Source organism: Hippoglossus stenolepis, chromosome 6, assembly GCF_022539355.2.
Source record: "Hippoglossus stenolepis isolate QCI-W04-F060 chromosome 6, HSTE1.2, whole genome shotgun sequence".
Taxonomy (NCBI): domain Eukaryota; kingdom Metazoa; phylum Chordata; class Actinopteri; order Pleuronectiformes; family Pleuronectidae; genus Hippoglossus; species Hippoglossus stenolepis.
The window spans coordinates 23495414-23508847 of NC_061488.1; the positions used below are offsets into that span (position 1 = coordinate 23495414).

General features: G+C 41.4%; 1 protein-coding gene across 1 annotated transcript in view; it reads right to left on the minus strand.

Moving 5' to 3' along the window:
* The window catches only part of LOC118110443 (kelch domain-containing protein 8B), a 134886-nt gene that overhangs the window by 37893 nt on the left and 83559 nt on the right, over nucleotides 1–13434 (minus strand). The window contains exon 3 of the mRNA XM_035158175.2: nucleotides 10362–10586. Coding sequence (XP_035014066.1) covers nucleotides 10362–10586 — 225 coding nt within the window. The remainder of the gene's footprint in view (nucleotides 1–10361; nucleotides 10587–13434) is intronic.

The following is a 13434-nucleotide window of genomic DNA, read 5'->3' on the forward strand; positions in this document are numbered from 1 at the left end:
GATCCTGTGCTTAATTGCACTTTGTTGACAAGCATCATTCATTTCTGAGGACACACCATTATTCCAGGGAACACAGGATGCATGGGGGACCTATTACGCACCCATAAGAACTAAATTAAAAGCAAGTATATCATTGAGTGTTGCAGCTATGTGTGTACGACGTCTTCTGTGCATGGCTTGTGATGGGAGAAACTTTCTTCTCAGGCTGCTAAACATATGGCACTGCATAATTAAACTATTTTCTTTTACCCCCTCCCACGCTCCCCATCCAAACCTCACTCATTTCCCCCTGAGATGCTCAAATACATTTGACCACAGCTGGGAATCGAGGAACCTTTGTCATACACACACGGCCACAAAGATTCCTCTTACAGCATGTCTTAGCCAGAAAGTCTGAATTGTAATCCCATCTCTTAATCACATACAATATGATATTCTACAGCGAAACAGCTTCATACTTGTCATATTTACAGTTGCTTGCAGCAGCTGTCAGTAAGGGAATCAGTTAAATATGCATAGATATAATTACCATATAGCCTTTGTGTTCATCAGCATACTAATGTGGCTGCAGCGTCACGTGACGCCGTGCTGCAAGGTGAGCGAGACGAGTAGCAGGAAAACCAATCACCTCGGCAACCAGTTGCCTTTCACCACTACAATCAGCTGAACAGGCTCTGGAAAGGCCACTTCTGCATGATGAAACTGATTATCAGCATCAGTCGTGAGGGAACGTGATTGTAAGAAGGTGAGGGCAGGTGTAGTGAACAGAAAGCAAGCCACAAGTTTTGGATCGGTTGGTTTTATTTGGGTATTTCACAAGCCAAACCTCTGGTTAATGTCTTTGCTGCTGAGTGGGCGTGAACAAAAAGGGTGAGAAATACTGTACGTTTGACTGAAGCAGGGCCATCGAGGACAGGGGGGAAAAAACCCTTCAGATGAGACAGAAAGTGAGAAAAAGTGGAAACCTTTTAAAAGGCGAGAGGCCTGGGGAGTTGGATGGGGAGGAGAATGTGAGAGGACTGTGTGAATGGACAGGATGAGAGGGCAAAAGGCTCAAAGGAAATATCGCTCTGACACTGGCAGACTTTATGAAAAGCCTGCTGCTCTTCAAAATCCACCCAATTACACATATAATGGATAAGACTGACTGGGGCAGACCACTGACCCGATACGGACACTAATTGTCCAATGCTAGTTTGTAATCATAGCTAAGCTTTGGATGTATCTGCTTCTGAGACCCTGTTGCTTAGTACTCCACATATAAAGGGTTTGAATGTGACTTTCTCTTTAACGTTTCCAAAACCAAAAATACAGGAGCAAAAGGTTGGGACAATTCATACTGAGCACAGGGTCAGTTTCTATGTCCCTGAACAATAAAAGAAAACAGCCTGGGATGCTCTATACAAGGGGGGGGGGGGCACTGCATATCACAAACAGTATGTACAGAGTACAGAAATAAATTACTAATATTCAAGGATGAAAAAAGTCAAACCTGGATGACCCTGTCAGACAAACAAAAAAAGCGTCGCTGCTATTATATGTGACCAGTCTTTATTATCTTCTCACTGCTGAAATGACAAGGGATATGACGTGTTTAGATCTGTTGGGATTGTGGATTTTTTGGTTAATTATCTGGTTCACATTGTTCTGCTAGGATATTTTTAAGTGTGTTTCCCTGCCCCTACACTGCCTCTCTCCTGCAGCGTGTGCTGCTGCCTGGGCATGACGTCAGGTGTCTGCTCCTCCATGGACCTGTTTCTCAACCCAACAATCACCTGCTCACATGGTTACAGTATTTAAGCACCAAGTTTTTCACAAGAACTTTACCTGTGCTCTCGCTCTGACCTGCCCCTCCCCATTGGATTATTTGCCCCATTCTCTTGAACACTGGATTCCCTTGAACTTTTCCCCCTTTTCACATTGGTTTGGTGGTTTGGATTTTTTGTATCTGTTAGTTACTATAGTCCACATTATTCATACATACACTGTCTTCAAATTATTGTAGCACTCTACTCTTGTGTTTGATGTTGTACACTTTGAATCCCTTACCTGTTTGTTTCCTGACACCATATCTACACAGGTAGCGACTCCTCTACCACATAGTCCACCATGTTGCACCACCATGTTGCACCACCATGTTGCACCACCATGTTTCAACAGTAGCCCAGATTGTACAAACCAATACTGGCTCTAGAGAGGGCCTGGACGTCTCCATACATCCTCCTACAGGCGTGAAAGGGGAGGGGTTAATGGAGGGGTATTCACATCACACCTCATCCCACTGCACCACGTCAGCAGAAGGACAGGTACAGGAGAGACTGAGACAGTTCCAGTCCAGTGGTGCTCTGTGATCTTGGTGCCAAGTGATTGTGTTTTGCGCCGCCCACCACCTGCCACAGTTACACCTGTCAACTGTGACTCATATTTCACTTGACCTGGACAAGGCCCAACCAAACCCTGATTTATGTTCTTCAACTGACAGATCACACAGAGGAAACTATTTCATTCCCATAATTCCAGCAATCTAGACAAAAGCCACATGTTAGTGGGTTTTTTGACCAGTGGAAAAGGGGCTTAACACAGTGAATATGTTACAGGTTTATTGACCCGAAACGAAGCTGCATTCACTTAAAAAGGTGAGGATGACTAAGGTGCTACAGCTTTTACTGGCTTTGTTAACTCGGAGATACTGTATCCTTACAAAGCAGTGACTCACGCTGAACCGCAGAACATCCATTCAGCCTGCAGCTCGCTCTGCTTTTCACCGGGCCTGAATACTAATGTGGGGACCATTTAAATGCAAATTACCATGATTAAACATTTGAGAGACTGTACAAAAATGAACAGGTAATGATCCTGCTCATTATTGGAAAAGGACCAGAGGGTTATAAAATCTATTAAAGAGCATAATCACACAACAGCTCTCGTTCACTCTCAAATGTATGATTGTCCTCTGGATAAACTTGGCCAAACATTCCTGAGCCTTTAAATCAAACTAACTGTGTGAGGTTTAAAAAAAAAAGGAAAAGGTTTTGCCCTCTCATTTCATGTCTTTTTAATTTCCTTGTTTCTATTCTTGTTCTATCTGCTCTCTCTGTTTCTCCAAGGGTCTCGTCAGGGAGGGGGTGATGAGTTGAATGTCAAAAGCCTCAGGAGGACGATGCATATGAGTGCTGCTGTTATTGTTGTTGCTTTGATGGCTCCATGTTACATTGGCTTGTATCTCCGCTCCTGTGATCTGTACGCTGTGCGTGTCGATCATAGTGCAGCCGTCAACCCTGGTTACAGAGCTCCCCCTCCCTCCCGCTAAAGGGAGCGACAGAAATCAAATATTAAATCCCCAGAAAAAAACAACAAAGATGCAGGAGATCATTAGTCACACACACATGAAAAAAGCAGCACAGAAACAGTGGACATATGCACACAGAGCAGGCAAATACAGCAGAACACTGAAAACAACTGAGGACTCGACTTCTTGTTTTGATGCTTCTGTGCATATACATGTAATGTCAACACTCCCACACGCTCCACGTCAATCACGTGCAACTATACAACCTGTACTGTTTACTGTGCGTCTCACATATACATAAAGAGTGTTCAGTGTCAACTTTTGTCTGGAGGACATCTTGGTATAATCTAAACATATAACAAGAAGTCAATAACCATATCGGTATCATCTGTGTATCAGGTTTTTATCTTCTGTGTAAGATCTCCAATGTTCTTTGTTTAACTCTTACTTGCTGTTGTGATCTTTTTTATAAAAAATCTAATATTATTAAGTTTGCAACAAAATATGACAATTGAAATGTTAAAGCAGTAGAAGAGGTGTCTTCGCAGATGATACATTTTACTAGCAGCTGTTATCTCTTTCCATCTTCCTGATTCTTTGCCATTTGTTGTGTTGCTGGAAAAAGTCTCTGATAACAATTTCTTTTGAGCATGGGGCTGTACTTTTGTAGCTCTTATCTCTAGGCTGAGATTTTTGAGATTGCTGACTTTAGGTTCCAAGTATTGTTTAGTCAGAGCGTCTATATTCTATAACCTGGTAAATGCCAATGTCTTTCAAACGTCATGCAACTGGTTTTTATGGGCATTCTCCTTGTGGGTTGCGTATACTTATACTTGACGAGCCGGTTCCTCTCTGGTTGGACTTCATTTTTTGTCCATTGGTCTGGAACGTGGTCTAAGGAACCTTTCACGCCTGTTATTTTGGTTTGGCCTAAACTGAAAAGTCTGAAGGTGCAGATCAAAAAAGGTAGTTGTGAAAGCGCCCTTACTCAGGGTTTGAGAACAAGTCCCCAAAATGTCACAGTTTTTACTTCCCTGTCATCCCAATTGCAAGAAAATTTACTTTAAATGAAATATATGTTTTACTTTCTAGTCGTTTTAGTCTCACACTTACACACCTTTTTTCAATCATAGGAAGCACGTAGATAACACCGTCATCAAGGTACTATACAAATAAACAACAATGCTGTGTTCACACCTAAACTACACACAGCCCATGCTGTATTCATTTTGTCAGCTCTCCAGTCTGGGCTCTTTTTCAAAGGCGAGATGAGGATAAGCCCTGATCGCTGGAAAAAAGGCCATTATCCTTCAAAGCCAAGCACATTAAAAGGGGATTCACTGGGGCAAAAGAATAAATCAAATATTATATCCAAGCTGACAGACACGGGGAGGAGTGAAAGGATGCATTGTGCTAAATGCTAATTCTAACCTGGTAGACAGTGATATGCTAACATGTTGATATATAATGTATAACGTATAATGTACAATGTATAATGTATAATTTTACCATATTGTCTATTTCAGTTTAGAAAATTAAGAACACAGTAATGTTATTGATTTCAAATGTGGTTGGTGGATTTCACCCGATGGTGGCACTAGAGGAAATCATTGATCATCAAAGCTATTCAGACACATCCTCTGGGGACCATGAACGTTGGTACAACATTTCATGTTAGTCCATGTTGTGGAGATATTTTTCTTTCCCTTTTATTTGTGAAATGGTGACAACAGAAATAGACATACAAGATATATAAGATACACAGTAAATGCACATAATGAAAAGACATACAGACAAAACATAATGCAGTTAAAGAGATGTGTATGATAATGTAGTGATGAAATGCGGTTTTCTGGAGTAGAGATGAAATAGTGTGTGTGTGTGTGTGTGTGTGTGTGTGTGTGTGTGTGTGTGTGTGTGTGTGTGTGTGTGTGTGTGTGTGCATGCTTGCGATGTCTGCATGAGTCCATGGTACATGTCCATGTTTAATTTGACACCAAAACACTGTGCTTCACATGAAGCATATCAGCTGTGTCTTCACATGACAAAGTCCTAACCATTTGTCCCAAACTACTGGCAAACTCGCACCATATTCACATGTCCATGGCGTACTAAGCTGTCGACTCTGCTGACTCTACTCTCGGTTTTTTCATGCAGTGCAAGCTGTGGTCTGAAGTGAGGAATGCAGAACAGAGAGAGAGAGAGATGAAAGGATGCAGTGTTTATAATGTACTAATCATAAATATATGACGTTATTGTACCAAAACAACAATAAAAAAATAAACAAATACATACATACACCCAATATACCTAAATATACCCTATAATATAGTATAATACAATATATAATATAAGAAAAAACATCATTATAATGAATATGTATCTCCTCAGTGGTGAAGTGTGGCACCTGACAATGTATGTCTGTATGTGTAACCTTGGAGATGAGGAACAGGGACTGCAGAAAACTGAACAATCCTCTTCACTGCTATGTCACCTTTTCTTTATGAGAATGACCAAATCACTGTGGGGCCTCTGAGACAGTCCCGCCCACATTTGAATAGGGTAGAACATTTCCACCATTTCCATAATCCTTTGGGGATGTCACTCACTCATCCAACAGAAAATGATGTGGACCAAAATTCACATCACACCTCATCCCGCTGCGCCACGTCAGTGGTGCACTGTGATCTCGGTGCCAGGTGACTGTGTTTTGCACCACCCACCACCTGCCTGCTTGGAGCAGGGCACAGTTACACCTGTCATCTGTGACTCATATTCCACTTGAACTGGACAAGGCACAACCAAACCCTGATTTATGTTCTTCAACTGACAGATCACACAGAGGAAACAATTTTATTCCCATAATTCCAGCAATCTAGTAAAGTAATGACTCTTACCTGTTAGCCTTGATTTTAAAGCAGACGAAAGCAGCCAATTTGATTGGTCATAATTAACACACATGCTATGATGTACAGTGGCCCTGAGAGCTCAATGCACTGCAACTTAAGATAACACATTCAAATGGAGAAAACATCTTCATCAATGTGACAACACATGCAGGGCAAATAGAAAACGCACTGCAAATCCCCACAACACAACCAAATACTCCAGGGGACACTAACAACAGATGAGCATAGTGTGGGAACTCTCGTTGCCATGGTTTGTGACTCGTGAAGCTACTGGTTGAAGTTGGCTATCCCTCAGTGTTTTTTTAAATTATATAAATGGTTCTTTTAACATTGTGGTCGTTTGTTTAAGATATATTGCAGATGCTGTTAACCTAGTGTTAACAAGTGTAGTGTAGCTTTTTGCTTTATTAAATAGCCAATTCAAGCAATCAGACAAAATACACTAAATTAATTGAGAAACAGGCCAATACATGTTAAACTGAAAAACTAAGCATGTCTTATGATGTTGGCCTATTTCTCAATAATTAGGTGTATTGTTTCAGACAACTTGAATCAGCTTGAGTGTCCCAGTTGTTTTCATCACTAGTGTTTCCTGTAAACACTTCTGTTCTGTTGTGAGTATTTGGTTGTGTTGAGAAGATTTGGTTGTGTTGAGAGGATCTGGTTGTGTTAAGAGAATGTGGTTGTGTTGAGAGGATCTGGTTGTGTTGTCAGTATTTGTTTGTGTTGTGAGTATTTGGTTGTGTTGAGAGTATTTGGTTGTGTTGAGAGTATTTGGTTGTGTTAAAACTATTTTGTTATGTTGTGAGTATTTGGTTGTGTTGAGAGTATTTTGTTATGTTGTGAGTATTTGGTTGTGTTGAGAGGATCTGGTTGTGTTGTGAGGATTTGATTTGATGTGTATTTTGCATTTGTCCCATTTATTGTCAAATTGATGAAGATGTTTTCTCTGTTTTAGTCTGCACATGTTTTCATAAATTGTGTGTGAGCTCTGAGGGCCACTGTCATCATAATATCTTCTTTCAGGCCCCTCAGCACTATGCTGCACTTCACTGCATTTCATACTGTGGCTCTTGATTCATGAAAGAAACCCAGAATGTTGAGTTCGTCAATAAATGAAAACAAGTGTTGACAGATACGTCAATGCTAAAATGAATAACTTGCCGTCTCCCTGGTGATGAAGCGTTGAACACTCGTCACTCATCAGAAGGTCTCCTGTCAGCGTCATGTCTAGTGTCATTCACTTTCTCTTCATGTTTCCAAGGTTTTACTTATTGTCCAAATTCACTTTCCTTTTCTTTCTGCAACTCATAGATGTCACTCAGCCAGAACTAAATCACGACTCATTCCACAGAGCGGTCATCTATGTGTCTATGGGGCTATGACTCATCACGCTTTCAGCAAGGGTGTGTTGAGATTCCCTCGCTGAATTTAACATCACTTGGACTCAAGACTGAAAAGCCTCTGAGTATGAAGCTTGGTTAGATCAAAGATACCGTAGACACTGTGTCGGTTGAGTATGTTAAAACAGGCGACTGCTGTTTTTCATTCATCCATCATCCGTACTGGACTTTCATCTTGAAGTGTGCGCTCAGTGGATTTCCTGCGTGCCCACACACCACAAACGTGTGTAGGCCTGCTGGAAAATGTTATTACAAATTGTTACTCATGTAATTAATTGCACTTTTTGTGTTTTTGATCAAACCTAATGTTTGAAAGTGTTCCCAAAATTTCAACCTCCAGGTGAGAATCACAGCAGGTTCTTCACTTCTTATTTTGCTGATGGAAATTAAAGAAATTAATAGAACATAAAAGGAATTACAATGCCAGTGTGAGTGACTGTAAAAGGCCTGAGATGAGAACAACATTACAGCCTCCAACTGTGTTTAATTATTATTGTATTATGATATCACTAGGTTTCTGGTGCACTCTTGGGTTGCAGATTACACTGTATGACAACACTTTTTTAGGAGCCCCGTGTCTTCCCATGCTTTTTGTCTGTTGTTTGCCAATATTGCTGCTTTGTGTCAACAACTGTTCACGCTGCCGACGTTTAAACCTTCCACCATCACACAGGAGGCCTCAGTGGTGATTTACCAACAGCCCACTTGCTCGGTTAAATACAAGTTAAACCAATCATAATCCCCTAAAATTTACTTCAAATCCACAGCATCAACAGGGATCAGTCTCAAAGATTATACTCTTTTAAAAAACATCTGAAATATCCAATATCTGATTCTTGTTAATAACAGACATAATTACAGACTAATATATGAGGGAGGCAGACTGCTCGGTTTCTATGGTGCTTAAAATGGGATTTGGCACTGATGTTAAAACAGAAGAAATATATAGCGGACTGATGAAAGCTTATCATAGCTCAAATCATCCTGTTCTCAAGGTAAAGATTCGTATTTGAGTGCTAATCCTTCAGTGCAGCGAAACGTGGCCCGTAAAATCAAAGCTATGAATAGTGTCCCCACATCACACATTTTCAGCACCTGCTTGCTTTGTTTCTGTATCAGAGGACAGGTTATTAGCCACATTTGTTCAGTCGAAATTATGCGGCAACTTTTCACATGAGCCATAACCTGTCAGCGGTGAGAGCAACTATTTGTTTCTCTCCCAGAGCAGAGATGTGGTGCAGCGACAGGGACCTTCTCTGTCAGCATCACCATCAGCTCTGATACGACCCAACTCCACTAACGCATAATCTTCATATAATGGGCTGGATTATGAGCATGAACAGATCGTGTTCTCACTCTTTTCAGAGTGCTGCAGGGTGGGACTACGCAAACAGAGAGACACCAAACAGATAAGTTATTTTTGGCTGCATGCAAGGCAGCTTCCAAATGCATCTAAATGAATCAAACTAAAACCAAATATATAAATTCCCCAAAATTACACTGTAAAGGAATGATGAATCACACACAAAGTTAATTCCACATCAGAAATATGCAAGACCTTTCTTTTTCATTAGTTTGTGACTTACTGACTCCAAAGCTTTGGTGATGCACTTTGTCTCTTTGCATTGTCTGAAATTCTATTGATTAGCAGGAGGCCGGCAGAGAATAACAAACAGCAGTGGACTGTCAAAGTCGGTCCAGTCACTCGTAGGGAGACATTATGGGAATGAATCAGTAAAATGAATGTGACTACTTCAATTTGTAGTATAATTTATGAAATAGAAACCCCTGCGCAGTGTTAGATAATGACACCATTTATAATTATAACCTGGCCTGTGGTACTCAGACACTAAACTGATATTAAGCCTCTGTCACGCCCTCTGCTTCGGCCTCCTCTCTTTGTGTGCTCTGAGTACAGGAGTAGGATCCTTCCACCAATCCTCCCAATCAACCGTGCTTTAAATACCAAGCTTCAGCTCCATCACATACTCAGCTACACAGACACGTTCCAGCTGCCTCTTTACGAAGGCCGTTTTCAGACATGAACTCAGGATAATGTCACAGTGTTCCGATGATGGGTGGCGCAGCAGGGACACCCATCAGCCCTTATCACAAAAAGCTCTCAAATCTCGATGTGTTTCCAAGTTGAAATCTTTGTTGGTGTATTTTATCCGTATGGCTCCTGTTTTTCATCCTGAGATATTTGTATCTGTTTTGTTGTATCAGTTTTGCGTCCATCGTGAGTTAGAAAACATCATCAAAACGCCAGCACACTTTTTTTTTTGCATGTGGAATGGAATGGGGAAGACAGGGATCGAACCGCCGACCATCTGGTTATAGGTCGACAGCTGTACTCCTGAGCTACAGCCACCCCAATTCCATATACCTATTTGTTTAGAAAGTAATTGTTTTAATGCTATCTGTAACTAAGATATAAAACTCAGATTGACTTATTGCTGCTCACTTCAGCTGTAGTCAGTGGGTTTAGGTCTTAGATCCATTCTCCAGCTGCAGCCTTATGTGTGACTGCTGCTGCCACCTGTAGCACTGAATTCTATAATTTAAAGCTTTTAGCTCAATGACTTTTTTTAGCATCATTAAACATGTAAAGTGTTTAATGACCCTGCAGCTACCTGAGCAGTCAGCTCAGGTAGAGAGAGAGAGAGAGAGAGAGATATGGCCTAATAGCGACAAGGAAAACGTACCACCTTAAAAGTTCTAATGTTAAAACGGAACTGCATAGCTAGGTCCTTCACTTACCTTGATCCAGGTCATACTCCTCCATGGTGCTGACAAAGTGAGGTCTGGAGTAGAAGTTGTGTGGCCCCGGTTGTTGGAGACCCCCCAGGCTGAAGAGGCTCCGCTCATTGGTGGTGCAGCAGGAGAAGGCTCTCCTGCTCGGGATGCAGGGGTAGCGTGTCCAGCTCTTCATCTCCAGGTCAAAAGCCTCCAACGCCGTCACCGGCATCTTTCCCTGACGTCCACCTGAGGGAGAAGACATGAACAATATATATATATATATATATATACATATATGATTACATCGAAGCTTCACTGATTCTACACTGTTGACTTCTACTGAGAATAGGATGCAATTATAATCTGCTGGATTACTATTGTTTATTTCTTTGCTGCAGCAATGTTTGAATGTACTTTTTGATTTGCCAAACGCATGCACACAATCATACATGGAACACATTTCCAGGAATATAGCGAAAAACACATTTATTTTCCTGATATTGTTTTTCCCTGTTTTCCATTTCCTGCTTCTTTTCATTGCTTTTTAATCCCTCGCTCCTGTCACAAAGTTTCAGTGGCATTTATGTGACGTCTGGCAAGCACGCCGACTAGCACTGGGACCACATTTCATTTTGGAATGAAAACAGAGCACGGCAGTAGCATGCTCCCCGAGGATGCCTGCAAGTTGTTTACTTTCACAGCCGATAACTTAACCTTGTGCAATGCAACTACAAGGGCAAAGGCAGATTGCTGAGGGAGAGTGTAAAGAGGGCACTGGACAGTAAGGGTGTCAATGATGGAGAGGGAGAGGAGAGGTTGGGCACAGTGCTGAACCACGTGAGATGGGTGCTGAGGGTGAAAAAGAGGACAAAGACGGGGGAGGAAGGATACACGAGGGAGAAGGGGAGGAGGAGGAAAGGAAGCAGAGAGAGGGGGAATCAAGAGCGAAACACAGAACCAAATAAAGGGAATAGAAGATATAAAAATGAGTGAATGGCACAGAGAATTTGTGCATGAGCAAGATAGGGAAGAGAGGAGAATGTGGAGGAGTGGGAGAGGACAGTGGAAGAGGGTCAGCGGGAGTGGGCAGGGTGGCACGGAGATCGATAGCAACAGCGAGACAAAGAGTCGAAGTGAGTGGGAAGCATCAGAGTCAGAGAGGCGTGAGAGAAAGAAGGACAGTGTGAGCCATTGATTACGGTTGAATATACAGTGTATGATTTTTGTAAGAGGGGATAATCTGTATTCAGATTTGAGTGTTACAGCGATAACACATTGCTACAGATACTTTTTTGACAGTATTGTAAAATAAAGTAACTGCGATGCTTATATACCAGAGAGAGAGAGAGTGCAGTGTCAAATTTGGTGTGATGTGGACACGCAATTCATACGTAGCAGTCAGTGGGTGGCGGCGCAAGGTGCCTTCAGTCTGTGGACAGAGTTCAACACGCCCTCTTCTACGTTCGCAGATAATCTACAGCAGCGGTCGGCCACTGGGTCAAACTGCAGCAATCACCTCCTCTTTAGCAATTTGTCTTCAAAGTAATAACGCAACATTCCTTTCCTTAATGTAATGCTTAATATTGAGCTTAATTACAGAGCCTTTATTTTGAAAAGTTGTGAACTTGGGTCTGAAGATCGTGTCGGTTGCCTAACAGACCTTTGAAATAGCCGACATGTTATGTATGAAAACATACCTCTGCACACAAACAATAAAAAGTGACAGTATATTGTAGAACTGTTTGAGGAGGACTCAATAATGACAAGGAATAATTCTGAAGTAGCTCCAGAGCTTTAACACAGGACAAGAGAACACAATGTTACAAACAGACAGGTTTAGAACAGGCACTGCAGTAATATCTTTAGATAATGATGGTGGTTATTTAATACTGATCTAAAAGTTTTGTTTATTCAGAACTTGTTTTTAGTTATTTTTTTCTAGCAGCAATTAATGAACACGATTTCCAATGAGTCTTAGATGTTTGTGGGCTACACGTAATTAGAGCTCAGACAGGTCTGTAACAACAGCAGGACAGAGAGGACTGAACGCTGTATTGGTTTTCAGGCAGCACAGACTCGAAAGCTGAAACTGTGGTTCAGAAGAAAACCTTGGTGATTTTGTTGGATATGAAGCAAATCAAGTTATGATGGAACTATCTCTGCTGCCGTGACAGTGCTTTTTTCTTTCTTGGTTCCTTGCAGTTTGAAGACTGCCTTTCTGCCATCGAAGTCAGGGATTTGATCGTTATTAGCGGTGTCCTCAATTCTGAGGAGTACAGACAGATGCTAATCCATCATGCACTAACATCAGGGAGATGTCGGATCGCTCCCACATCCACTCAGACACATGCTAACGAGCCAAAACACAGAGTCACAGTCATAGAGAACCATCTGCAGTGAAGAGAACAAGGAGTCCTCACACAGGGCCTCGGAGAATTTAAGCTGTTTAAAAGGGGAATTTAAAAGTTTTTCTACTGTTTACTACACTTTGTATGAAACTTGATGATAACTGATATTATTGTACTGTATAAGGTCATTTGATATTGATTGATAATTCAAGGTATCGGTTTGAAGGCATCTTGACTTTATAGCATTCGTTTTTTTAGCAAACGCTTATATAACCGATATGATATAATATTTATATTTTATCCGCATACAATAATATATTAAAGACATCCTGTGTGTGTGTGTGTGTTTGTGCTTAATGTTTTACAGTAGAATTGGTATCATTCTTGACGTACAGCCTCTTTTTAGCTGCACTTTTTGATTAACAACCCTGACACTGCCACAGAAACCCTAATTCAAATTGTGTATGTTCACACACAAACACACACGATTGTCAAGATGAAGAAGAGTGAAGCCTGATGAGTTGCGTCATGTGCCATAAAGTGCTGTGCTGACTGGGAAGCTAAATCAAAGGGCGATCAGTCAAGCATTGATCCAAACTTCCTGTGATAAAACAGAATGAATACAACATCTTTCTGTTTGCTCATCGCACATTACTGTGTGCAATGTGATAAAAAACTCGCTGTATTTGTGTTTGTGTTGTACACGTTTGGATGCAATGTAGATTAGCCATCCCACTCTGTGCCGT